This window comes from Saccopteryx leptura, chromosome 2, assembly GCF_036850995.1.
Source record: "Saccopteryx leptura isolate mSacLep1 chromosome 2, mSacLep1_pri_phased_curated, whole genome shotgun sequence".
NCBI lineage: Eukaryota > Metazoa > Chordata > Mammalia > Chiroptera > Emballonuridae > Saccopteryx > Saccopteryx leptura.
Genome location: NC_089504.1, coordinates 358,159,818 through 358,186,892, shown reverse-complemented (window position 1 = coordinate 358,186,892; position 27,075 = coordinate 358,159,818). Strand labels below are relative to the sequence as shown.

Here is a 27,075-nt window from a genome sequence, read left to right as displayed (position 1 = left end):
CTGACTGGCTTTTGAATCTTATCTCTTTTGCCCTTTGTTCTATTTTCTGCAATACTTCTTTTTTAATAGTATTTCATGGAGACACTATCTTAATCTTATCTCTGAGAATACAATAATTTAAAAAAATCTTTTCTCTGCATTATTTATTTTCAACCTGCTTTTATCTTTTTTCTTTTCTTTTTTTTTTTTGTTTTTTGTTTTTTGTTTTTTGTTTTTTTCATTTTTCTGAAGCTGGAAACAGGGAGAGACAGTCAGACAGATTCCCGCATGCGCCCGACCGGGATCCACCCGGCACGCCCACCATGGGGCGACGCTCTGCCCACCAGGGGGCGATGCTCTGCCCATCCTGGGGGTCGCCATGTTGCGACCAGAGTCACTCCAGCGCCTGAGGCAGAGGCCACAGAGCCATCCCCAGCGCCCGGGCCATCTTTGCTCCAATGGAGCCTTGGCTGCGGGAGGGGAAGAGAGAGACAGAGAGGAAAGCGCGGCAGAGGGGTGGAGAAGCAAATAGGCGCTTCTCCTGTGTGCCCTGGCCAGGAATCGAACCCGCGTCCTCCACACGCTAGGCCGACGCTCTACCGCTGAGCCAACCGGCCAGGGCTTTTCTTTTCTTTTTTCTTTTTTTTGACAACTGTCTTGTTAGAGGCTTTCCTTGGATGTGTGGTGACCCCCGGTTCTCTGCTCATGTTTTTTTTTTTTTTTTTTTTTTTAAAGACTTTATTTATTCATTTTAGAGAGGAGAGAGAGAGAGAGAGAGAGAGAGAGAGAAGGGAGGAGCAGGAAGCATCAACTCCCATATGTGCCTTGACCAGGCAAGCCCAGGGTTTTGAACCAGGGACCTCAGCGTTCCAGGTCAATGCTTTATCCACTGTGCCACCACAGGTCAGGCCTCTGCTCATGTTTAAGAGTAGAGAACTAAAAACTGAATGGGCCCTGGCCGGTTGGCTCAGTGGTAGAGCGTCGGCCTGGTGTGCAGGAGTCCCAGGTTCGATTCCCGGCCAGGGCACACAGGAGAAGCGCCCATCTGCTTCTCCACCCCTCTCCCTCTCCTTCCTCTCTGTCTCTCTCTTCTCCTCCCGCAGCCAAGGCTCCATTGGAGCAAAGTTGGCCCGGGCGCTGAGGATGGCTCTGTGGCCTCTGCCTCAGACGCTAGAATGGCTCTGATTGCAGCAGAGCGATGCCCGAAGATAGGCAGAGCATCGCCCCCTGGTGGGCATGCCGGGTGAATCCCGGTTGGGCGCATGCAGGAGTCTGTCTGACTGCCTCCCCGTTTCCAACTTCAGAAAAATACAAAAAAAGAAAAAAAAAAAACTGAACGAAAACCCTGAGTGTGAGTGGGCTTATAGACTGTCAGTATCCCAGTAGATGATTTATCTAGGACTTTCATTGGGAAATTACTATTCTTAATGTTTCGGGCATTTCTCTTAGGTTAGACAGATTCCCCAGAGAAAACTCTTCCAACTTCCTGTCTGGCTACCAGGATTCTGGGAGCTGAGGGCTAAAAGAAGACAGAGTCTCAACAATCAATGTGTAAACATTCACTTAATCCCCATTTTTTTTTTTTTTTTTTTTTTTTCCTGAAGCTGGAAACAGGGAGAGACAGTCAGACAGACTCCCGCATGCGCCCGACCGGGATCCACCCGGCACGCCCACCATGGGGCGACGCTCTGCCCACCAGAGGGCGATGCTCTGCCCATCCTGGGGGTCGCCATGTTGCGACCAGAGCCACTCTAGCACCTGGGGCAGAGGCCACAGAGCCATCCCCAGCGCCCGGGCCATGTTTGCTCCAATGGAGCCTTGGCTGCGGGAGGGGAAGAGAGAGACAGAGAGGAAAGCGCGGCGGAGGGGCGCGGCGGAGGGGTGGAGAAGCAAATGGGCGCTTCTCCTGTGTGCCCTGGCCGGGAATCGAACCCGCGTCCTCCGCACGCTAGGCCGACGCTCTACCGCTGAGCCAACCGGCCAGGGCCTTAATCCCCATTTTTAATAGGGTTTCTCATGCCCTTAACTATACCTGGTACCACCCAGTCCAGAGACTTACTATTTCACACTCCAGTCTTCTGCCAAAGCGGGAGAGACAGAGTCATGAGAGTCACATTGAAGACCTTCAATGACAATTTGCCTCCAATTCTTCTTTTAGCTACACCTCCTTTATTCCCTACTTATAGAGGTATCTAGTTTCACAGATATTTAGCCTTTTGAGAATTGCATCTCAATTTCCCCCACTTCTAGCCCTCTCAGTTTTGCTAAATAAGTCACAATTTATTTCTTATGTCTAAAATGTTTGTTCCATTTCTTCCACTCTCCCCATTCTTTTGGCTATAAATGCCCTATTATAAAAACTCCCTAAGAGTATGGTAGTGCGCCTGACCAGGCAGTGGCACAGTGAATAGTGTCGGACTGGGACTCAGAGGACCCAGGTTTGAAACCACAAGGTTGCCGGCTTGAGCACGGGTTCATCTGGTTTGAGCAAGACTCACCAGCTTGAACCCAAGGTCACTGGCTTGAGCAAGGGGTCACCCAGTCTGCTGTAGCCCTCCGGTCAAGGCACATATGAGAAAGCAATCAATGAACAACTAAGGTGCCGCAAATGAAGAATTGATGCTTCTTATCTCTCTCTCTTCCTGCCTATCTGTCCCAGTGTATCCCTCTCTCTGTCTCTGTCACAAAAAAAAGAGTACTGTAGTGCATTTTCAAAAGGTAACAATATTGTTTTTAATCCACCTTCTTTACCTAGAAATACTTTATATATTGAGTTGTTTTAAATTTCAATTATAATATTTTTCACTTACAGAAATTCTTTCAGTTTCTTCATATCTACTTAATTTAGATGTCTCTTGGTCCTAACTCATAGTTTCAAGCTTCTCTTTTATCTCTTTAAACATATTAAATTTAGTTATTTTAAAATTCTGTACTGATGATTTTCTTTTTTTTTTTCGAAGTGAGAAGAGCAGAGAAACAGACTCCCGCATGTGCCCTGACCAGGATTCACCTGGCAACTCCCATCTGGGTTGATTCTCTGCCCATCTGGGGCCATGCTGGCAACAAAGCTATTTTTAGTGCCTGAGGTAGAGGCTCCATGGAGCCATCCTCAGTGTCCAGGGCCAACACACTCAAACTAATTGAGCCATGGCTGCAGAAGGAGAAGAGAGAGAAAGAGAGCGAAGGGGGAGAGGGAGGGCTGAAGAAGCAGATGGTTGCTTCTCCTGTGTGCCCTGACTGGGACTCGAACCTGGGACATTCACACGCCAGGCTGACACTCTACCACTGAGCCAACCAGCCAGGGCCTGATCATTTTCAATATCTGACGTCTTTGGGGATTTGATTCTGCTGTTCTGTTGTTCTTCTGATTTTTATTCATGGTATCTTGTTCCCTTGTGTGTTTTATGATCTTTGACCAGAAGCTGTTCATTTTCTTGGACTTCTTTCTTAAATTTTTGTGAAAATTCTTTGAGGCTTCAGTTGAAATTTCCTCTTCCAGAAATAATTTTCATTTCCTTCTGCCAGCCACCTGGGGGTAGCTAAAAATCTGGAACTACTTAAATTAAGTTTTAAGTTTGAGATTTTTGAGGATTGCACAGAATAAATTATGACCATAGGCTATGTAAGGGCTGGCTTGTGGTTTAAAAACCTCAAAAATTTTACCCTCTCCTCCTATCATCTGTCAAAACAAGCAAGTTTGTTTTTTTTTATTTTACGTTATGGACCCTTTCAATGACGGGTTTTAATTTTCCCGTTTACCGAGGGTGTTTGCCCTTGCAGACTGAAGTTTATGCAGGACTGGGTTTTCTATTGTGCCTTCAAGCTTGAGCTACTTTATCTCCTCTTCCCAGTACCTTAAATTCAACAAAAATGTTCAGGGAGAAAGCCAGCTTTTATACTTGCCTATCTCCCTGCTTCTATTTCCTCTCCCCACCCCAAAATTATTTCTTTCTTTCCAGCTTAGCAATGCATTTAGAAATACATATTTTTACCCTGTATTTCAGTGGTTTCAATGGAAAGGATAATTCATGGTATCTAAATTACCACTGCCAGAAAATAAAATTCCTGTACTTTCCAAAATTCTCTTCCTCCACCTCCTTGTATTCCACTGCTCTCAGATATCAACCAGTTCCAAGCAGTCTCTCCTCAAAACTACCTAAATGAGGAGAGAAGTAGAGGCAAGAAGGGCAGAAGGATATAGAGAAAGTAGAAAGACCAGTGGAGTAGAGATCTCAATGAAGTCAAGGAATCAGTGAGTGAAAGTACTCGAGCCAGGCAGCTGGGGGTTTAGGGGAAGTAGGGGGTGTGGTGAGGGGAGAATGTCTGAATAGGCCTATACCCGTTAATAGACAAGGAAGCCCAGAGAGGCCAACTGTCTTGCTCAAAGTCACAGTTTGTGAATGGCAGAACAAGACCTGGGAGCCAAGGGTCATGTTTCCACATCCACATTCAGAACTGAGGTCTGGAAGAATACTAAGGGACAAATACCTTGCCATAATCAATGACAGACAGCTCAGTACTGGGGAACAGATCTTGCACAATGGCACTGAATAGTGGCACGTCAATGGAGGTTAGCTTGGCGATGTTCATATCTCTCATTGAGAGTAGCAAAACCTGAGTGGGAAAAGAGAGAGACTTGGGCTGGAGGAGCTAGGGCCGAGGTCCTCACCAGGCCCTTCCTCCCCAAAGGGTGAGGGGCGAGAGCCAAGAACAATGGATATACCTGAGCCAATCTTTAAAAATGGGACAGGTAAAACTCAGGCAACACAGAGGACAGGAAGAAATTGGGACAGGGGAATACCAATCTGGGGGGAAAAGGATCTAAAAACTTTAGCAAAGGCACATAGGACCAGTGACAATGGCAGTTAAGGTACAAGAGCTATGTCCTTGACCTACCTCTTCATCAGACAGATCTGGCTGCACACGGCGCTTCTTTCCAGCATAACGCAGAAGAGACGTGAGGGCACGTAGGCCAAAGTCATAATGGTCCTGTCTGGAGAGCTGCTGCACAGCGAGGGAGTAAAGTGTGTACACCTTCTTGGCCAGAATCTGGGGAATGAAAACAGAGGAAGAAACAACCTATCTCTCCACAAATCCCTCGGCTTCATCTAGACACAGTTAAGGATACAAGGATCTGGGCCCCAGGACAGGAAGCAGCTGGGAGTTGCTGTGGACAACCCTAACAAGAAGACCTTGGGAATCAAGCCATCACTGACTTGTAACATCATAGAGGGGAGACCTCTGAATACTTCTGCCTCTGCATCCTAATGACAGTACGTTCCTTATAGTATAAACTGACTGTGGGGCCTTCAGTTCCTCTGTCCAGGGAATAATCATGGAAGGAAAAGAATATGATTGGAAAAGAGAATTATTAAAATACCTTGCAGTTGCCAAAACCCTCCCCAAAGAGAATGATTTCTGCAATAAGAGTTGAATCAGGCACCACCATGGCAATTGGACGGAACATGGATTTAAGATTATCAGGAAGCTCTGTACGACCAGCATAGCCTGGAAAATAGAGCCATTTGTTTAGAATCTACACTGCTTCCCAAAGACCCATTTCCCAATCAGCCCCATTTCCCCTACCTACCCTAGGTCCATCCCTAACTTTGTTCCCAACTCCAACTCCAAGATCTCTCCCATTCTCATCCCAGCCCTGGCTCCTCCCATACCACTTTGCTCCTCTCTCCTATATCTCTGTGTGGCCTTATCCCAGACTCAAATCACAGAGCTGCCAATTTCCCATCTCTCCATGTTCCATGCATACTGTTATCCAAATAGAAATCACAGCTGTTTCCCTGATTTTGTGTGTGTGTGTGTGTGTGTGTGTGTGTGTGTGTGTGTGTGTCACAGAGAGAGAGAGATGGACAGATAGGGACAGACAGACAGGAATGGAGAGAGATTAGAAGCATAAATTTTTTTTGTGGCACCTTAGTTGTTCACTGATTGCTTTCTCATATGTGCCTTGATGGAGGAGGTGGTTACAGCAAACTGAGTAACCCCTTGCTCAAGCCAGCAACAATGGGCTCAAGCTGGTGAGTCTTGCTCAAACCAGATGAGCCTGCGCTGAAGCTGGCAATCTCGGGGTTTTGAACCCGAGTCCTTTACATCCCAGTCTGATGCTCTATCCACTGTGCCACAATCTGGTCAGGCTGTTTCTCTGATTCTTTCAGTACTTAAACCCTTTCCTGTTTTCTCCTAGACTCTTCTGCCACAGCTATTCCTAGGGAACAGGGCTGAGAGGCCCTAGTGCCTGCACTTTGGGGAGATTCTCCCATTCTCCAAAGGGGTGGTAGATCTAGAACAGAACTCTGGGAGCTAGCCCAACAGGAGAAGTTAGCAAAGTACTTTCAAAGCCTAGGGCCACATATACACAGTGGGGCAAACATAGGTTTATATTGTTCATATGGAAAATAATACAATAATTAATAAATGATAATACGAGAATAAACTGTGTTTCACGTACTCGCAACTGTAAACCTACTTTTGCCCAAGCTTGTATGCATAGAGCAGTTATTAAAATGCCTCTAGGGAGAGCAGTAAGATTGCTTCCTCTGCTCCCAGAAAGTCTATGTTTGCTCTTCTCTCGAACTTTGCTGTCTTCGGCCACATTTCATCTGGCTAAATACACATTTCATTGGCCTGGCAGAGAGGAGGGGACACAGGTGTTTGCCCTGGGTACCCAGTCCCCCCCACCAGAGCCCCAGCCACTCCCTGACCCTTACCAGGATTCATGGTGATGAAGATCCCACAGGACCACACCAGATTTATTTCAAATCCCTCAAAATGGAAGCGGGTGAGGTTGGCAGCCAGGGCAGAGAGGATGGACAGGATCTGCTGGGCCACCACAGACAGCACCTCAACGTTGATGCGGTTAAACTCATCAAAGCAGCCCCAGGCTCCTGTCTGTAGGGGGGAGGCGGGTTTACTGGCAGCAAGGGAAGTACCCCCTGTTGGGAGAAGCTGGAAAGGGTGACTAACATAGCCCTGCCGGAAGTGTTCTGATAGGAAAGGCGACCTCCGAAATGTTGGGGGCTGGGGTGGGTGGGCGGCTGGCAAAGCACTGTTGTAGTTACCAGTCAGAGCTTTCCACCAGACGGCACAAGCTGGGGAAATGCCACAAAAAGTGTGAGTTAGAAGAAGACCAGGGTAGAGAACTCGGGAGCACTGAATGCCTACACTGTGCACCAGCTTACCTGCATTAATTTATTTAATCCTTACATAATCTGATTTTGCAAACAAGCAAAGTGCAGTTCAGGGAAGTACAGGGACTAACCAATTTTAAGAAATAACTGAGGTGATGTAGTGTTGTAAGTTTCAAAGCCCTGAACCAGACGTGGGTTCCAGCTGATCTTCTGGGACTAGAGATATTTAAGGGGCCTCGGGACAGGGTGTCAGGACACAGACCTGGGCCAGGCCTGAGTACATTCGGCCCATGGACTTATAGTCCAGGCCCTCGGAGCAGTTGACCACGATGACATATATGCCAAGGGCCTTGCCCAGGTCCTTGACGGTCTCCGTCTTCCCCGTGCCCGCAGGGCCCTTGGGGGAGCCCCCCCGGTGCAGGTGCAGCGCCGTGGTCAGTGTTATGTAACACCTGAGGGTTGAAGACAGAACTCAAGTCAGGCTCCTAGAAGCCTCCGCTCGGTGGGTGCTGCCTCCACCCCAGCACCTTGCTCATGCCACATGGCTCACCTGTCTGTCAGGGGGGTGATGACAAGCCGGCCAGAGTTACCCAAGTACTCATAGCCATACTGGAATTGCGTGTTGGTCTGGCGGATCATACAGTCATCTAACTCCTGGAGCAACAGGGCAGAGTCAGAGAGGGGTGGGATTGGAGGAAGCAGCAGAGCTGGGCGATGACTGAGATTGGGGCTGGGGACAGCAAGGAAGTCGCAGAAGATGAGGGGGACAGTTGAGAAGAGGAGGAGGAAAGAGCTTATGGCCAGGATGGAAAACGGCTTCATACTGCATGTCCACCCCAATCCATTGCAGCAGCTGCCTGGAGTCCTTCTGAGTTCCAGTCACGTGATACCCACAGTGACCACCGACTGGAAATGGTTTGCCATTCCTGACTTAGGAAACTTGAGATAGAGTTGAGAATTAGATGAGGGCACCGTGATGGGGCCAAGGCTTGGATTAGGATATTCTTGTATTTGGAGAATAGGAGTATAATGAACGCATTAGGATTGGGTTCAGAGTACAAGAGTGGGGAGCGGGCCCATCTGTACCTTCTCCCAGTAGAAGCGCAGTTGGCTGAGCCAGTCAAAAGAACTGACATCCATGAGGCCACTCTTACAAAGCTTCTCCAATACATCTCGGGCATGAATTTCTATGGTCACCAGAGCCACAATTTTAAGCCGCATGATCTTGGTCAAGTTCCCCCTGATAGCTTCTGAAAACTTATTCAGTATCGACACCTGTAGAAGGAGGTGGTAGGGAAGAGAGCAGACAGAACAACGCTATCTAAGTCAACCAGACCTCATCCCAGACTAGCACGCCTGTCACCCCCACTGTTAATCCCAACCCCATTCTAACTCCGGACCTCCGATGTCAGCACAGGAAAATGTACTTCTATTCCACCCAAACTCTCCTTACTGGGCTTCTCCCATAAAGCACCCTCACGCTGACCCTTTTCCACCAGCTCATCTCTAATTCTGACTCCCATTTATTACCTCCTCCCTCCAACTCTAAGTCCAGGCTTGTAGGGTCCCCACCTGCTTCCTCTTCATGACCTTGAGGATTTTCTTTTCTCCCCGCTCCTTAGCTGTCAGCAGGCACTTGGTGACATCAGCCGTCCACTGGATCTGACTAGCAGTGATCACCACCTGAGGCGTGGGCAGAGGTTGTGTTCAAAAGCCTTTTACCTGGCCACACACACAGCCTAGCTCCCAAGTCCTAGTTTCTCCCAGAACCAGGTGCTATTCCTCCTTCGATATGCTAATCTGCTCTGAAGGATGGGGCACATGTCTAAGGTCAAGAGCTAAGGGTCTAGCATGCAAGGTTCCAGGGACACAGCCCAGGGTGGGGAAGGCAAGTAACCAGCATTTTCAGACTCAAGATTCTGTCTTTACCTTTGCTATTCCCTTCCAGCTCTTTCTTGTCCCCTTATTTCTCCTGAACCCCAGCTCACCTGGCCAGCCCACTCCTTCACCCATTTGTCCCTCTTGTTAAGAAATTTCTTGAGGGCCAGGCGGCAGTTCCGGAGAAGGTCCCGTAGGGTTACCCTCATGGTCCGCTCGACATCGCTAAGCCAAGACTGAGGAGAAGTAAGAAAACAGGACGGCTCAGCCTCTGAGCCAAAGACAAGAGTCCCCAGGGGAAAGGTACTTAGGAAACAGAACAGCAGGTGGTGGACCCAAGATAAAAGTAGGACCAGGGCGGTATCTGGCTTGGGCCCTGGGGGATATGGAGGCCAGAAGGCAGATCTCTAGGTTCAAAGTAGAGGTTATAGTTTTCAGGAATGGCCGGCAAAGGGCAAAAAGTGACTAATGTCCCTTCACAGAGATGTTCTCTCCTCACATAACCAAGCAAACTTCCTAATGGGAAAAAGAGTCAGCTTCATTCTCAGACCCTCCCCACAACTCACCTCCACAGCCCCTTCCAAAAGTACTGGGTGGAGAAAATCAATATACTCGCCATCACCTGAGAACATTCCCACAGCTTCCCATTTGCTGGTGGGTCCCCCAACCTGTAGAAGCAAGAAGCTATTAACGGCCATGCCTGCCTACTCCTAGGATCTGCCTAGATGGTGTTTGGGCCCTTTGAAAGTAATTTCAGCTCCTCTCCCTTCGCCTCAATATTACCAATTCCAAAAAGTTCTATACCACATAATCTGGAATCACTAATACCCACCTCCCAGTGGCAGGGCCCTGTCTCCTTCAAGGCCTTGAATACCTCAACATTAGCATCCTTCCCCTGCCCTTCATCCCATCACGGCCACCTCTACTGACCTTCTGCATTCGCAGCAGTTTGATGTTGTCAAAGCATTTTTTGAGGTGTGGCTGCACAGCCTCTGGGTTGCGAGACTGACCCAGGATCTCCAGGAGGTCATCGTTGGACAGGAAATAGAAGCGAGGGAAAATCTGGCGCTTGGTCTCTAAATACATATCCAGAGACTTCTGAATATCTTCCAGGATTGTGTTCATTTCTATCAGTGTGTCCAGGAGGCCTGGGAAGAGGAGCAATAAATGACATCTGATGGCCCTTTACCACAGCCCTGAGTAGATCTGAAATCTCCAACTGTATCTACTTTGCCAGCTCTTGGATGTTAGAGTATAGACTGCCACAATTATCTTAGGAAGCAGAGAAGTGCCCTCAGTTATTCCATGCTTATACCATTGTCTTCCTTAATTCATTATTAATTCCTTAATTATCACCCACTATTATATGTTATACACTGTGCATTATTATATACCACATATGATTCTATTCCTATAACTACATCTCCTCTCAGGCTTTGGAACAGTTCCTTCCCACCGAAGAACTGGGGCTCTGCCAGTCACAACAAGAGTCTGAAAATTAGAGATTGTTCTACATTTACACAACCCAACAAGTTAAGAAATTAGATTGAAGTTGTGCATGTGTCACATGCACACAATGAAAGAGTTCTGCAGCCACTGGAGTCACCAGAGTCCCTTGTGACATAATGAAAAGAGCACTAGACTGGAATTGGCACAAAATAGTCAAAGTGATGAAAAGCAAAGACCTGCAACCAAGATCACTTTACCCAGCAAGGCTGTCATTTAAAATCAAAGGGGAGATAAAGAGCTTCCCAGACAAGAAAAAGCTGAAGGAGCTCATCACTATCAAACCAGCATTACAAGAAATGTTAAAGGGACTTCTTTCAGTAGAAGAAGAAAAAAAAAACAAACACAAATAAGAACATGTTGAAAAAAAAATTCTCACTGACAAAGGCAAACACATAATAACAATCATAGATTAACCAACACTAAAGCTAGTATAAAGGTTAAAAGGCAAAAGTAGAAAGATTATGTGTAATTACAACAGTAAATTAAGGGATTCACACACACACACACACAGGAAGTTAAGAAAATGACAAAAACATACATGTGGAGAGGTTGAGTAAAATGGTAGTGATTTTAGAATGTGTTCAAAATGAAGCAACTGGCCTGACCCATGGTGGTGCAGTGGATAAAGCGTCGACCTGGAAATGCTGAGGTCGCCGGTTCGAAACCCTGGGCTTGCCTGGTCAAGGCACATATGGGAGTTGATGCTTCCAGCTCCTCCCCCCTTCTCTCTCTCTGTCTCTCCTCTCTCTCTCTCTCTCTCTCTCTCTGTCTCTCCCTCTCCTCTCTAAAATGAATAAATTAAAAAAATTTTTTTAATTAAAAAAAAAATGAAGCAACCATCAACTTAAAATAAACTGCTATAAACATGGTAACCACGAACCAAAAGTCTACAAGAGATATACAAGAAATAAAGAGAAAAGAATCCAAACATAACACTACAGGAAGTTATCAATATATAAGAGAAGAAAGGAACAAAGAACTACAAACACAATCAGAAAACAATTAATAAAATGGCAATAACTGCATGCCTATCAATAATTACTTTAATTGTAAACAGACTAAATGCTCCAATCAAAAGATGAATGGATAAAGAAGATGTGGTACATACATGCAATGGAATATTATTCCGTCATAAAAAAACAAAATCTTAACCATTTGTGACAACATGAATGGACCTACAGGGTAGTATGCTAAGTGAAATAAATCAGACAAAGACAAATACCATATGATTTCACTTATACGTATACTGTAAAGAACAAAGTAAACAAACAAAACAGAAAAAAACTCATAGATACAAACTTATGGTTGTCAGATGGGAGGGATGTTGGGAGGCTGGGTGAAAAAGGTGAAAGAATTAAGATTTACAAATTGGCAGTTACAATATAGTCATGAAGATGTAAAGTACAGCTTAGGGAACATAGTCCAAAATATTGTAGTAACTATAAATGGCATCAGCTGGGTGCAACACTTATCAAGGTAATCACTTTGTTAGTTACATAAATGTCTAACCACTATGCTATACATCTGAAACTAATATTAAATGTCCAATTTAATTGGAAAATCTTTTTTTAAATCTTTTAATGCATGTTGTCACTCAATTTTGCATAATTTAATACTTACATTTTATCAGAAAATTTAAATTTTATGGGTTTTTAAAAATTTACTTATTGACTTTAGAGAGAGAAGAAGGGAGAGAGAAAAAGAAAGGAACTTTGATCTGTTCCTGTATGTGCCCGGACCAGGGACTGAACCCACAACCCTTGTGTGTCAGGACAACGCGTGCTATCTGGCCAGGGCTATACGGTTTTTTTTTTTTGGGGGGGGGGGGTTATGTGTATACTCAAGGTTCTTGGAAAAAAGAAGAATTCTTAGATAGACTCTAAGCAAAATAAAGAATTCCTCCATACTCCCTGACAAAACTTGCTCCTCAGGGTACCCATTCTACGTGCTTATTACCAAAGCTAACTTCCTGAGTCTTTAGCCCAATCTACAGCAATCAACCAGGCCTCGTTATGTTTACATCTCTCCCTCATCCCCTACAAAAATATCTACAATCAAGACTAGTTCATCTGATAAACTACAGTCAATGTAATAATAACAATAGCTACCAGTAACCAAGGGCTTACTCTGTGCCATTTAATGTGAGAAGTTCTTGATTGGCATTATCTCATTTACCTGCATTATCTCATCAAATGAACCAGCTAGAGAAGAACTGTGATTCCTCAGTCAGGGCTTCCTGAGGCACAGTGCTATTAATTGAGCACTAACTTACTCAGTGTTACACACTCCTTCATAATCCTTGTAAACACTGAAAACTAGCTAGGATTAACCCCACCACCACCACCACCAGTGAGGGAACTGTAGTGTGGAGGAAGCAAGCTGCCCAAGAGCTTATCAGTAAGATAAGCTCTTATCAAGTCAGATTTGGAACTCAAGTTTGTCTGATTCCATATCCCATTCTCTTAACTCAGGGGTCGGGAACCTTTTTGGCTGAGAGAGCCATGAACGCCACATATTTTAAAATGTAATTCCATGAGAGCCATACAATGACCCAACCTGTGTACATTAAGCATTATCCAATAAAAATTTGGTATTGTCCCAGAGGACAGCTGTGATTGGCTCCAGCCACCCGCAACCATGAACATGAGTGGTAGGAAATGAATGGATTGTAATACATGAGAATGTTTTATATTTTTAACATTATTTTTTTATTATTAAAGATTTGTTTGCAAGCCAGATGTAGCCATCAAAAGAGCCACATCTGGCTCGCGAGCCATAGGTTCCTGACCCGTCTTAACAACTACATTGTACTCCACTCAAATATTTATTGAATTTAATTTACTCAGCTATTACTTAATCCTTATAAAAGGCAATGGTGATGGTATAACAGCCAGGTACAACAGTCATCTTTCAGTAAATGAAGCATGTGGCCATGACTTCACATATACATATAACACCAGCTGAGGTGAGGCCAGGGAAAGAGGCCAGGGAGCTCAGACCTGGATAGTGGGTGCTCCGGAGAGCATTGTTGTCCTTGCTCATCCGATCCATGATGGCTTTCCAGTTGCTGTTGACCTGGTCGAACAAGGCTGATTCATTGGGCAGCTGCTTACGGATGTCCTCTCCCAGGAAGATATTCTGAAGGGCCGAGAATTGGGGTAAGGGGCTGTTTCCCACATACTCTCCACTCTCTGATCCCTGCTCTCAGACCGTGGATAATAGTTGAGTAGAAAATAAGAAATATTTGAATCAAAGGGCCAGAGAGGCCAGATATCTGGGTCCAAGAAGAAAAATGTGAGCACAAGGCATTTCAGGGAAGGGAATTGATGATGAAAGATAACGCCTAACGCTCAGGTCCTGAATGAAGAACAGCTTTAGAGGTGGGAAAATGAAACTGATAATGGGCAGATATATAGGTCCTACGAAAATAAAGGAGTAAAAACAGGGTGCAGGCAGAGCTCAGGCAGTGGATCCTGACCTCTAGGTACATCCACTGGCGCTGCACTGTGAGCACCATCTCAATAACCTCCAAAATGAGGGAGAGGGCGCGTTCCCAGTGGTCCACGTCCTTCTCAAACGCCTTGACGAACCGAGATGCCTTCATGGTGGACAGAGCCACCTGGTTATCTTCCAGGGCCTGGAATACTTCCTCTGTACCTCTGGGGAGGAAGGCATCGAAATCGTATTCCTTGCCCGTTTCCAATCCTTGGTCCCCAGTTCCCGGCCCAGGTCACACAGCCCCCCTCTCCTAGCTCCCTGAGGCGCTCTCCACCTGAGTCGGTGATGGCCCTTATCCTTGTAGGGTATTATGTCTAGCTGAATCTCCTCCCAAGTCTTGGCAATGTTTTGTAATGCCTGTGGAAAGAAACGGGGACAGAGCAATCCGATATTTAATCCCCAAGGGGAATAGAAGCTGCAAGAAGACAGTGGATGATAAAAAAGCTTGGAGGCCTTGACCCTGGCCGGTTGGCTCAGCGGTAGAGCGTCGGCCTGGCGTGCGGGGGACCCGGGTTCGATTCCAGGCCAGGGCACATAGGAGAAGCGCCCATTTGCTTCTTCACCGCCCCCCCTCCTTCCTCTCTGTCTCTCTCTTCCCCTCCCGAGCCAAGGCTCCATTGGAGCAAAGATGGCCCGGGCGCTGGGGATGGCTCCTTGGCCTCTGCCCCAGGCGCTAGAGTGGCTCTGGTCGCAGCAGAGCGATGCCCCAGAGGGGCAGAGCCTCGCCCCCTGGTGGGCAGAGCGTCGCTCCTGGTGGGCGTGCCGGGTGGATCCTGGTCGGGCGCATGCGGGAGTCTGTCTGACTGTCTCTCCCCGTTTCCAGCTTCAGAAAAATACAAAAAACAAAAAACAAAACAAAAAAAAAGCTTGGAGGCCTTTGCCTCCAAGGGGGTATAGGACAGGGCTCTGTCATACCAACTCTATAGCCAGTTCTTTGGTTGCTGAGGCAGAGATCTCCCCAATTTTCTCCACATGTTGATCCATCCCAAGCTCCACAATCTGCTCCAGGGTGAAGCTTTCAGATTCCTGATCAAACTCCCGTTGGATCTGATCCCTAACCTGATCCCAGTGCCTGTAGCCAAGGACAGAAGGTCAGTTTAGGAGGCTGGACACCAGCGCCTCCTATAGAGTATTAGTGTCACTGCACAGGCTTTCCACAGGCTTTCTCCCACTGGGATAGGATGATTCCATGTATTTATTTATTCATGATTCCCCACCTATCTACTAAATAGGCTCTAAACTGCAGCTTAGGCACGTGGGGAATACAGAGATTGAGGTGCTGATTCTCTGGAAGAGGAGTTAAGACGGATTACGGTGGGCTTATCATAGATTATGTGCTGGGCTAAGTGCTCTACACGAGACATCTCACTTAATTCTCACAATCACTCTGTAACTGAGGATTTACTATCATTCCGTTTATATGTGAAGAAATGAAGGCTTAGATAGGTTAAATAACTTGAGCAAATAAAGTGGTTAGGTTGTACGTAACCATATACTATTCAGTGGTGAAATAGCGCCAACAACATTATGCTGGAGGCAACGCAAGAGAAGAACAAGAAGTTTCTCCTAAATAAATTTTCCCTAAAACATTCTAAATAGTATATTCTATCCTCAATGGTTTCGAAGGACTCCTCTATCACATAAGAGATGCTAAATGTTTTAAAAGACTTAAATTTGAGGAACAGAATTAGAATTAGAAAAAGGGTAGAGAGAATGGATTTATAACTTGGGGTTGAGGTGGTCTGAAAAACAAGGCACAACCACAAAAACCATAAAGGGAGAAAGTTATACTTTGGGCTACATCAAAATAAGAGCTTTTTTAATGACAGAAGGCATCAAGCTCAGCTATGACAGACAACATAAAGTGCCAGGCTCTAGTGCTCTAGTGAAGGCCTCTTCCAGAAGTGTGTGTGTGTGTGTGTGTGTGTGTGTGTATAGAAGGGCAAACAGAGAGCTCTGATCGCCAATGGAGGGGACACCTGAAAGAACCAGGTGACAGCAAAGGCCAGAGGGTCACACCAGGAGCAGAGGAACACTTACCTGTCTCTAAGGGCAGGATTTCTCAGGTCTGAGATGAGAGGCATGGTCCTTTTGAACTGCTCGATTTTTGATCGAGTGGTTTCAATAACTTCCCAGTTTCGATCCTGGGCAGAAGTAGGAGGCATCAGAAGCACTGACCGTCTTCCCCGCACGGTGTCCCCTTCCTCAGCTGGTGTATCTTCCGCCTCCCTTTCCTTTCCCCACGCACCTTATACTCTTTGGCTAATCTAGTGAGGCGACGAAACAGCCCATGGGCTATGGTCTCCATGGCCTCTGTCTGCAGGGTCAGGAACCGGCCAGTCTTCCACTGGTTCCAGCTCTCCTCCCAGTCCCGCGTGATCTCCCAGATCTGCTGGAGCGCATCTAGCTCCTTTGTGGCAGAGAGCATAAAGATGTGTCAGTTAACATGGCTTTGCCCTCCTCCTTCCTGAGAACACTTGGTGCTTTGCTCCTCTCCTCCAGAAGCTTTTCCCTCCAGGCTATCTAGCTGCCTCCCAACCTCAGATTTTTCTTTCCACTCTTTTGCCTTAAGGGCCCCTCAAGTAACAAGCACTTTAAAGGATCCTCAACATCACTAGTAGGGACATGCAAATGAAAACCACAGTGATATTTAACTTCATACCCACCAGAATGGCTAGAACCAAAATAAAAATAAAGAAAAGGAGTGGGGAAGAGTGTTGGCAAGGATGCAGAGAAATAGAAACCATCGTACACTGGTAGTGGAAGTGTGAAATGGTGCAGACGCTGAAGAAAATAGCTTGGCGAGTTTTCAAAAAGTTAAACATAGCTTTACCATATGATCCAGCAATCCCACTCCTAGGCGTGTACACACCCACGAGAGCTGGGAACAGACACTCAGAGAAATACAAGTACACACGTGTTCCTAGCGGCACTACTCACAATGGCTGAAAGGTGGAAGAAACCCAAATGTCTGTCAACTTGTTAATGGATAAACAGAATGTGGTAACTGCATACACCAGAATATCTTTCAGCCATAAATAGAAATGAAGTAGTGCTACAATATGGATGAACCTTGAAAACATTATGCTAAGTGAAAGAAGCCAGATACAAAAAGCCACGTATTTGTAGGATTCCATTAAATGACATGTTCAGAATAGGCAGATCAGATCCATATGCATGGAAAAGAAATCAGGGGCCAAAAGGGGCTGGAGAGAGAGGGGATGGGGAATGACTACTAATGGGTACAGGGTTTCCTTTTCGGGTGACGACAATGTTTTGGAATGAGAGGTGACAGTTACACAAGATGTGAATGTACTACATGCCACTGAATTATTTGTTCACTTTAAACTGGTTATTTTGTTACCTGAATTTTATATCAAATTTTTTTTAAAAGTTCCTTGTGTACCCATCTTTCTAGTCCCAGCTGTTTTTCCAGGCCCTGAGGACGCTTGTCACCTGCCACTATCTTTGGTCAGCACGAAGGCCTAGCTCAGTAGCCCACCTTCTCCAGGTTCTGCAGGTCCTTGGAGGCTGGCTGCTCGATCTTGAAGATACCCAAGTTGGCACGGAGACTGTTTTCTTCTTCCCGCATGGCATTCAGCACGGCCCGCACTTGGGCGATCTGATCCAAAGCAGCCTGGTGGCCCACATTACTGTTGAAGGGGCCTGTGGGAAATCCAAGGTGACAATCACATCCCCACTCAAGGCCACAGTCCTCTGAAAGGACTGTCATCATGTTCCTCCCTCTTGTGGGTAAATCTCACTTTTCCTCACATGAGAGAGGAAAGGAAAGGGAAATAAGACAGGGTGCATAGAAAGAATGATGATTAATCTCACCAAAACTACTAAACGGGGCTCGAGAATCAGAAACAGGTACGGCTTCAAAAGTGGGTATAAGAAGACTGGAAACATAAGCCGGGCTGCTGCCTTTTGACCAAAAGTCTGATACAACAGTCATGTTGCAGACAGAAATGTCAGTGCTTTCTCTCTACCCTAGTACAGCCTTTCCTCTGCTCATCCTTGTTCGTACCTCCCTAGACTATAGGCTTTGAAAGATTGGGTCAAGCCCTGGCTGGGTAGCTCAGTTGGTTAGAGCACTGTCCCAGTACACCAAGGTTGTGTATTCAATCTTCAATCAAGATACAAGAACCAGCCAGCGAATGCATAAGTAAGCGCAACAACAAATCAATCTCTCTCTCTCAAATCAATTTTTTTTTTTTTTTTTTTTTTTTCATTTTTCTGAAGCTGGAAACGGGGAGAGACAGTCAGACAGACTCCCGCATGCGCCCGACCGGGATCCACCCGGCACGCCCACCATGGGGCGACGCTCTGCCCACCAGGGGGCGATGCTCTGCCCATCCTGGGCGTCGCCATATTGCGACCAGAGCCACTCTAGCGCCTGGGGCAGAGGCCACAGAGCCATCCCCAGCGCCCGGGCCATCTTTGCTCCAATGGAGCCTTGGCTGCGGGAGGGGAAGAGAGAGACAGAGAGGAAAGTGCGGCGGAGGGGTGGAGAAGCAAATGGGCGCTTCTCCTGTGTGCCCTGGCCGGGAATCGAACCCGGGTCCTCCGCACGCTAGGCCGACGCTCTACCGCTGAGCCAACCAGCCAGGGCTCAAATCAATTTTTAAAGAGACTGGGTCAAAACAATGGTAAAGAAGGGGGAGAGGTTGAGAAAGGGGTACCTTTGGAGTCAAAGTCTTCCAGAAGATTATGTGCCTTCTTCTTGAAATCATCAGCTGAGTGAATGAGGCCCGTTTTGAATTTCTCCTTGTGCTTTTTCAGCATCTGTTCACTGTCCAGCAGAGTTTGCTGGAAGATGACCCACTCCCCGTTGAGGCTGTCCAGCATCTCCAGTACCTGGGGGCATCAAAGAGGGGAGGATGACCCACGAGCAGACCTTCTTTCCTTGTCACCAATACTTTTTAAGGACTCTTTCTGACCCCCCAGAGCGGAGTCTGTGGCCAAGTTCTACATGTAAGGAGGCCCAAAGAAATCACGCAGTGAGTTTCTGGAGCTAAGAGTAACCCATAAACTAACCAGAAATATCATTTGAGTTAACTTGAGCTCTCAGAGGCTTTTGAATCTTGAGCCTTCTCCACCCCCCACCCCCACTTCTCTGCTCTCCCTCCGACAGCACAGGGTTCTACTATGTGGGAAACTGGGTTCCCCTACAACCTGCTGCCGGCATGGGTTCAACGTGGGTGGACCAAACACCGCCGGAACTCACACTGTCCTGAACTGGCACCTCGTACTTCTCAAGAATGGTGAACTGCTCGTGGATGGGAGGAATCTGGGTCTCCAGGCTGGGCAAGTCATGCTGCAGGGTGTCCATGAGCTGCAAACTGACTTCCAGTTCCTCCAGGGTCTGCGGAGGGTGGCTTATCCTAAAGGCAGGCAGAGAGTGCAAAGTGGGGACTCCGGCCAGGCCCCGCCCTCCCCGCGGGTGCGGGGCGTCCGCCCTCGCCCTCGTACTTCTCTGCATTGTCCCTCAGGTAGGTGTGCAGCTCCAGGAGGCGCCGGGCCGCCATCTCCTTAAGCAGCGTCGTGAACTTGCTCTGCCACTCGTTGCAGTGCTGCACCAATGAGAACTTGAGATGCGAGCAGTCCAGGAGCACAAACTGGATGTTGAGGACCGTCTCCTCCTTCTGCACGTTGTTAGCGACCTCCGTATAGCTGCAACGGCCCGTATTCCTGCTAGTTCTCACTCCCTACCACCCAGACCTGCGCAGCAGCTCTAAGGCAGTCTTTGGCGCCCAGGCGGCTCTCATTTCGGTCCACCCCAGGCGGACGGCTGTGATCGTGTCCTTTTCCTGACCACTGTCTAGGATAGCTATTACCCTCCTTCGTCTAGCATTCAAAGCTTTTGAGTTACGTAGATCTGGGTTGGTTCACAATGCTGCTCACTAGCTCTACGATCTCAGGCAGGTCATTTAACTGTTGGAAGCCTTAGTTCCCTTATCTGGGACATGATGATAATAATAGACCCTACTTCACAAGGCTGTTGGTGGTTGTATGTAATTCCCTTGGCATCCTCCCCTTCCTGTACCAGTGTTCTAGATGACTATTTGGTGAAGATGCTCATGTATTCCCATCTTCCTGCCTTTCTGGAATTCCCTCCCACTGCCCATCTCTGCCTGTTGAGGCCCTACCCATTCCATCAAGCCCAGCCCCCAAGGCCCCCCCTTCATGAAGACTTTTCCAATGTCCCTGGCTGGAAATTCTCTCCCCTTCCATTGAATTACCCTGGTACCTTGTGAACCTTAATCATATACGTTCCATACTTGAAGCTTCCCCCCCCCCCCACCCAGGGACAGAGAGAAAGAGTCTGATAGAGGGATAGATAGGGACAGACATGAGAAGCATCAATCATCAGTTTTTTGTTGTGACACCTTAGTTGTTCATTGATTGCTTTCTCGTATGTGCCATGACCGCGGGCCTTCAGCAGACTGAGTAAACCCTTGCTCGAGCCAGTGACCTTGGGTCCAAGCTGGTGAGCTTTTTGCTCAAGCCAGATGAGCCCGTGTTCAAGCTGGCAACCTTGGGGGTCTCGAACCTGGGTCCTTCCGCATCCCAGTCCAACTCTCTATCCACTGCGCCACCGCCTGGTCAGGCCACACTTGACGCTTTTATAGTAAGTACATTAGGACAGTACTTTAGAGTTTACAAAGTGCTTTTACATATATTTAATAATCTCACAACCTTATAAGGTAGATGGTGTAAGATCTGTTTCACAGGAGACCGAGGCCTGAAGAAGGCAAATAACTTGCCTGAGTTACACAGCTAGAAAGGGGTAGAGCTGCAGTTTCGACCGTTCTCAGCTGCTCCTTCATCTTCCCTACTACACTACAACCCTCAGAAGGAAGACACTTGTTCATTCCTTCTTTATATTCCTCAGGGATCCACAGGATGGTAGTGTTTATTTAACAAATGAAGGAATAACCGGAGGACAAAGAGTTGGGAGTTCTTTCCCTGCCCTCAGAATTTAAGCATCTTCTTAATTTATATATCTACCTTCTTAAAAAATAAATGTTCATGCCCTGGCAGGTTGACTCAGTGGTAGAACGTCAGCCTTGCATGTAGATGTTCCAGGTTCGAGTCCCAGGTTCTATTCCCTTCCAGGGCATACAGGAGAAGCGCCCATCTGCTTCTCCACCCTTCCCCTCTCCTTCTTCTCTATCTCTCTCTTCTCCTCCCGCAGCCAAGGCTCCACTGGCGCAAAGTTGGCCCAGGAGCTGAGGATGGCTCCATGGCCTCTGCCTCAGGCGCTAGAATGGCTCCAGTGCAATGGAGCAGCGCCCCAGGTGGGCAGAGCATCACGCCCTGGTGGGCATGCCGGGTGGATCCCGGTCAGGCACATGTGGGAGTCTATCTCTCTGCCTCCACGTTTCTCACCTCAGAAAAATACAGGGAAAAAAAATAAGTTCATTTCTCTCGTCCATTGGATCGCAAGCATTTCTTCCTTTCCAATAGAATCCTATGGGTACTCCCCACCAAAATGGCTTTTTCCCTAAACCTTGTCCAGCTCTTATCCAATCTCAACCCTTGAGAAACAAAGGTCCGATGCCCTGGGTCCTGTTCTTCTCCTATAATTGAGGACATGTTTTCTACACCTCTCCTTACCCCCAACACCTTCCTTCCTGAGTCTGTAGACCTGGCATGCCTCCTGAGATCCTATACCCCTTAGAGACCGACCTTCACATTCACCTGCTCTACTTACCGGGCAATGTCGGCGTCAAAAGAAGAGACAGGAGGGTTGAGGCGCTGATAGCGACGAATAAAAGAGTCCTTGTTGATCTCCCAGATTTCCCGATACATATCCCAGGTCTTGAGATAGTTCTGCAGCAGGCTTGCGTTATTGGTCATACCACTGCTGATCTGGGCCTGGACCTTCTTGATGTCCTCATCTCGCTCTTCAGGACCCAGTAAAATGTTTCTTGTTAACTTTCATTCCAACCTAAGCTCCAGTCTGGCCCCTGGCCGCTGCCCCAGTGGAGGCACTCCCAATGCCACCTCCCCAAAGAAATAATACTCAAACATTGGCATTAGACAATAAAGAAGAAGGCAGAAAGTAAAATTAAAAGTATGAATCTAATCTGTAGGATTCAGATACATCACCTTTTGTTATCTAGACATGTTATAACCTAGCCCCAGTCCCAAACCTGTCTTTCCTAATCTCCCACCCCAAATCCCAAATTCCCTGAGTATCAGTTACCTAATCTCAACCTCCATCCCTGCCTTTGCTCCCTTCCCCAATCCAGTCCATTGACCTGGGTTTTCTACCCGTCATGGAGATAGATAGATGACTGGCCTAGTATGTCTCTCCTCCTAGCTCTGCCCATTCCTAAGCCTCTGATACCCCTGCACCAGCTGCACTCCCCACTGCCCACTCACCCACAATTGTATGGATGGGTTCACGATAAAACTTGCGCTTTATGAGAATTTCCGGGAGATGGTGGAAGACAGAGATGGTGGAGAAAAGCTGGTTGCCAATGTCATTGACCACACTTGCCAAAGTCTGCAGAGTGGGTGAGAATTCTACCTGTGTGGACACAATGGCGAGAGACTTAGCACAGGCTGTGGAAGAGAGGCCTCAGGACTGGTGAGGCTGAATACCTCAGAACCAGGTCTGGAAGCCATAGGATAAAGTCAAGGCCAAATGTCACATTTAAGGATTAAGGGAGACCGGCAAATAAAGTATGGCAGCTTTCAGGTGTTGGGGGCAAAGTGGTCCCCACCTGTGCCACACCTCCCTGCGTGTCATTCTGCAAAGTTACAAGGACTCGGAAGAGTGGGTTTGGGGTGGTCTTTCCATCTCCATTAATAGCTCTGGACAGTTCCAACAGTGACCACTTCACATTCAGGTGCAGGGCGTCCTCCATCATGCGGTCCAAACGGATCATGTATAGCGTCCACTGCTGCTGAATCTGGTGGGAAGAGGGGAGGGAAGGAGAACTCTCAGGGAAGACAGAGCAGGTTTAGCCACTGGGGACAGGAACAGGCTGGTTAAATAGAAAGGCAGGGCTTTGAGCCCTGAAGGAAGACGGTTTGAGGACGGAAGGTTGGGGGAATCCAAGGATAGAGCAGGATGTTTTAGAAGCACACACTGTGAGAATTTAAAAAAAAACAAAAAAACAAGAGGATGGTCGGATAGGACTGGGGGGTGGGGGCTTCCCCAACCATAGGAACCCTACCTCAGGCCCATCATTCTTGAAGACTTCATAGGAGTTGGTCATGATGGCTACCACATCCTGGTGCAGGCTCACCAATTTCTGCTGCACTGCTGTCCGATGCTCTCTTTGGTCCTCCTCGAATTCCAGGTCCCTGTACACTCGTTTGCCACTAATGCGTACCAACAGAGTCTCTGATATCTCTTGGGCTCGCCAGCCAATGGTCAAAGTGGATGCCTTGAACTCATTTACAATCGCCTGTACCTAGACTCAGATTCCCCCATGGGACAGGGGTTCAGCTTGGGAAGAGACCTTCTTGACCTAATTCTATCCTCCCACAAGTTGTCTACCTAGAGTTGCTGACATTAAAAAAAAAATTCTTGCCCTGGCCGGTTGGCTCAGCGGTTGAGCGTCGGCCTGGCATGCGGGGGACCCGGGTTCGATTCCCGGCCAGGGCACATAGGAGAAGTGCCCATTTGCTTCTCCACCCCCACCCCCCTCCTTCCTCTTTGTCTCTCTCTTCCCCTCCTGCAGCCAAGGCTCCATTGGAGCAAAGATGGCCCGGGCGCTGGGGATGGCTCCTTGGCCTCTGCCCCAGGCGCTAGAGTGGCTCTGGTCGCAGCAGAGCAACGCCCCGGAGGGGCAGAGCATCGCCCCCCGGTGGGCAGAGCTTCGCCCCTGATGGGCGTGCCGGGTGGATCCCGGTCGGGCGCATGCGGGAGTCTGTCTGACTGTCTCTCCCCGTTTCCAGCTTCAGAAAAATACAAAAAAAAAAAAAAATTCTTGCCTGACCAGGCAGTGGTGCAGTGGATAGAGCGTTGGACTGGGATGCAGAGGACCCAGGTTCAAAATCCCAAGGTTGCCGGCTTGAGCGCGGGCTCGCCAGCTTGAGCACAGGGTCACTGGCTTGAGCATGAGATCATAGACATGACCCCATGGTCACTGGCTTGAGCCCAAGGTCGTTGGCTTGAGCAAGGGGTCACTCGCTCTGCTGTAGCCCCCCCAGTCAAGGTACGTATGAGAAAGCAATCAATGAACAACTAAGAAACTGCCACAAAGAATTGATGCTTCTCATCTCTCTCCCTTCCTTTGTCTGTCCCTATCTGTTCCTCTCTCTGACTCTCTGCCTCTGTCACACACACAAAAAAAGTTCTTCCCCAAGTACACTTAACTTCTTTCCCGTTAGCTCCATCACTATCTAAGACTTGGGTATTAATTTCCCAAGCCCCAGCCTTTTGTTCAGCATTTAGGGTCTGATGACCAGGGCTCACCTTGCTGGCTTGCATGCGGCACTCTGTGATGAAGAAGGCACTGGCCCCCTTCAAGGACCAGTGCAGTTTCTTGAGACCAGGGTGGATCTTCTTATCCAGGAATCGGATGCGCTCTTTGAATAGGGCCTGCTCATCTGGGGACAGCATGGCAATAATTCTGTGTATAAGAGCAGACTGGTAGCTGATGGGGACAAGCTCGGAAGACCTCTCCTCCACACCAGGAAACTTGGCGGAAAAATCTGAAAGTTCATGATTCTAGACTAGTGCTTTCCAACAAAACATTCTGCAATGACAGAGGTGTTCTACAGGTTGTGCTAGTACGATAGCCACTAGCCACATATGGCTATGAAACATTTGAAATGTAGCCTGTGCAAATGAGTGACTGAATTTTTTTTTGAGTGACTGAATTTTTAAAATTAATTTCAATTAATTAATTAATTAAAATAGAAATAGTCATCTGACCTGTGGTGGTGCTCTGGATTAAGTGTCAATCTGGAATGCTGAGGTCACCAGTTTGAAACCCCAGGCTTGCCCAGTCAAGACATACAGGAAACAGGCCCTGGCCGGTTGGCTCAGTGGTAGAGCGTCGGCCTGGCGTGTAGAGGTCCCGGTTCGATTCCTGGCCAGGGCACACAGGAGAAGCCCCCATCTGCTTCTCCACCCCTCCCCCTCTCCTTCCTCTCTGTCTCTCTCTTCCCCTCCCGCAGCCAAGGCTCCACCAGAGCAAAGATGGCCCAGGCGCTGGGGATGGCTCCTTGGCCTCTGCCCCAGGCGCTAGAGTGGCTCTGGTCTTGGCAGAACGACGCCCCGGAGGGGCAGAGCATCACCCCCTGGTGGGCGTGCCGGGTGGATCCCGGTCGGGCGCATGCGGGAGTCTGTCTGACTGTCTCTCCCCGTTTCTAGCTTCAGAAAAATACAAAAAAAAAAAAAAAAAGACATACAGGAAACAACTATTACAAGTTGATGCTTCCTGCTCCTCCCCTCTTTTCTTCTCTCTCTCTTCTCTAAAATTCAATAAGTAAAATATTTTTAAAAAGAAAAAGAAATAGTCACGTGCTGCTAGTGGCTACCATAATGGACAGTTTACCCCAAAATACTGCTGGTTCTACCTCCTTGGGGACTTCAATTGGGCTGAAAAAGGTACCCAACCTGGACCAAGGTCTCACGCCAGAAATGAGTACCAAAGGCATTAACAGAAAGGGTGACAGCATGGCCTTGGTTCAATGAATCTGTTATTCTGTTCCTATAATCCTAATGCTAGTTTCACCCCTAGAGAAGTGACCCAAGATTACAATATACATGGTCCAAGTGTTCTGTGGGGTGGTAGAGGGCCTGGTTGTTTTTGCTCTCTTCTCTGAAGGGAGAGACAAAACTACAAGAGAATAATTGTAGGGCCAAAGGAGAGAGAATGTGAAACTTTTTTTTTTTGAGATGGACAAAGCATAGAGGATGGATACTACAGAAAAGAGATCACATCAGGGAGCAGATAAGACAAGAGGAGCATAAATAGCAATGGAAGGGCTTCAGAGAGGATCGGAGCCCTACTTGTTGTAGTCTCGAGCGACAAGTAGCAGATTTTCACGAAGAATGCGTAGGTCCTCTGCACGTTCAGCTACATTCACCACATAATGGGGCGTCTCAAACAGCAGCCTCTCCCAGTAGTTAATCTCCACAAAGAGAACCATCAGGGACCTTAGGGAGGAAAAAAAAGCAAAGCAGATGACGGTAGTGTTCAAGGGCAGTGCTCAAGGGCATAAGCAAGAAGCAACAGCAGACCAAGGGGGTGCAGGGCTGGGCAGCAAGGCATTTAAAGATAAACGAAGCAGAGCCTGACTGGTGGTGGCACAGTGGATGGAGTGTCAACTTGGGACACTTGAGGACCCAGCTTCCCGGCCCTGAGGTCCCCAGCTTGAGCACACATTCATCAGCTTGAGTGCAGGGTCTTTAGCTTGAGCATGGGTTTATCAAAATGATCCCATGGTTGCTGGTTTGAGCCCAAAGGTCACTGACTTGAAGCCCAAGGTCACTGGCTTGAGCCCAAGGTCTCTGGCTTGAGCAAGGGGTCACAGGCTCTCCTTGAAGCCCCCTGGTCAAGGGATGTATGAGAAGCAATCAATGAGCAACTAAGGTGCTGCAACTATGAGTTGATGCTTTGCATCTCTCTCCCTTCCTCTCTTTTTAGAGATTAATTTTAAAGACTCATTATTACATTGACTAATATATGATTTTAGAGGCTTTTAGCATTGTGAAAAATTAAACTTTATAAACCCCCATACGAAGAGTACCCACAAAAGGAAGCAACTGAAAAAATGTAGCTGCCTAAGCTTTTTCCTTTTGGGGAACGCCAACATCAAATTTTCAGTCATGGTTTCACTATGCAGTGGCCTCTAAAAACTTTTTATCATCAGTTTAAAAATATACTCTACGGAGCCTGGCTTGTGGTGGCGCAGTGGATAGAACGCCAACCTAGAATGCTGAGGTCTCTGGTTCTAACCCTGGCCTTGCCTGGTCAAGGCACATGCAACAAGCAATCAGTGAACAGCTAGAGTGAAGCAACTACTTCTCATCCCTCCCTTCACGTAAATACAAAAAATAAAGTCTTTAAAAATTAAAAAAAAAAAAAAC

General features: G+C 47.5%; 1 protein-coding gene across 1 annotated transcript in view; it reads right to left on the bottom strand.

Moving 5' to 3' along the window:
* The window catches only part of DNAH2 (dynein axonemal heavy chain 2), a 108,643-nt gene that overhangs the window by 44,240 nt on the left and 37,328 nt on the right, over positions 1-27,075 (bottom strand). The window contains 27 exon segments of the mRNA XM_066364801.1: positions 4,468-4,593; positions 4,876-5,028; positions 5,360-5,487; positions 6,705-6,885; positions 7,387-7,576; positions 7,675-7,778; positions 8,211-8,399; positions 8,697-8,807; positions 9,113-9,238; positions 9,569-9,670; positions 9,933-10,150; positions 13,511-13,649; positions 13,990-14,170; positions 14,284-14,366; positions 14,925-15,081; positions 16,050-16,153; positions 16,258-16,419; positions 17,512-17,675; positions 18,695-18,869; positions 19,240-19,396; positions 19,485-19,685; positions 21,730-21,922; positions 22,404-22,551; positions 22,748-22,936; positions 23,204-23,443; positions 24,451-24,607; positions 25,996-26,142. Coding sequence (XP_066220898.1) covers positions 4,468-4,593; positions 4,876-5,028; positions 5,360-5,487; positions 6,705-6,885; positions 7,387-7,576; positions 7,675-7,778; positions 8,211-8,399; positions 8,697-8,807; positions 9,113-9,238; positions 9,569-9,670; positions 9,933-10,150; positions 13,511-13,649; positions 13,990-14,170; positions 14,284-14,366; positions 14,925-15,081; positions 16,050-16,153; positions 16,258-16,419; positions 17,512-17,675; positions 18,695-18,869; positions 19,240-19,396; positions 19,485-19,685; positions 21,730-21,922; positions 22,404-22,551; positions 22,748-22,936; positions 23,204-23,443; positions 24,451-24,607; positions 25,996-26,142 — 4,225 coding nt within the window.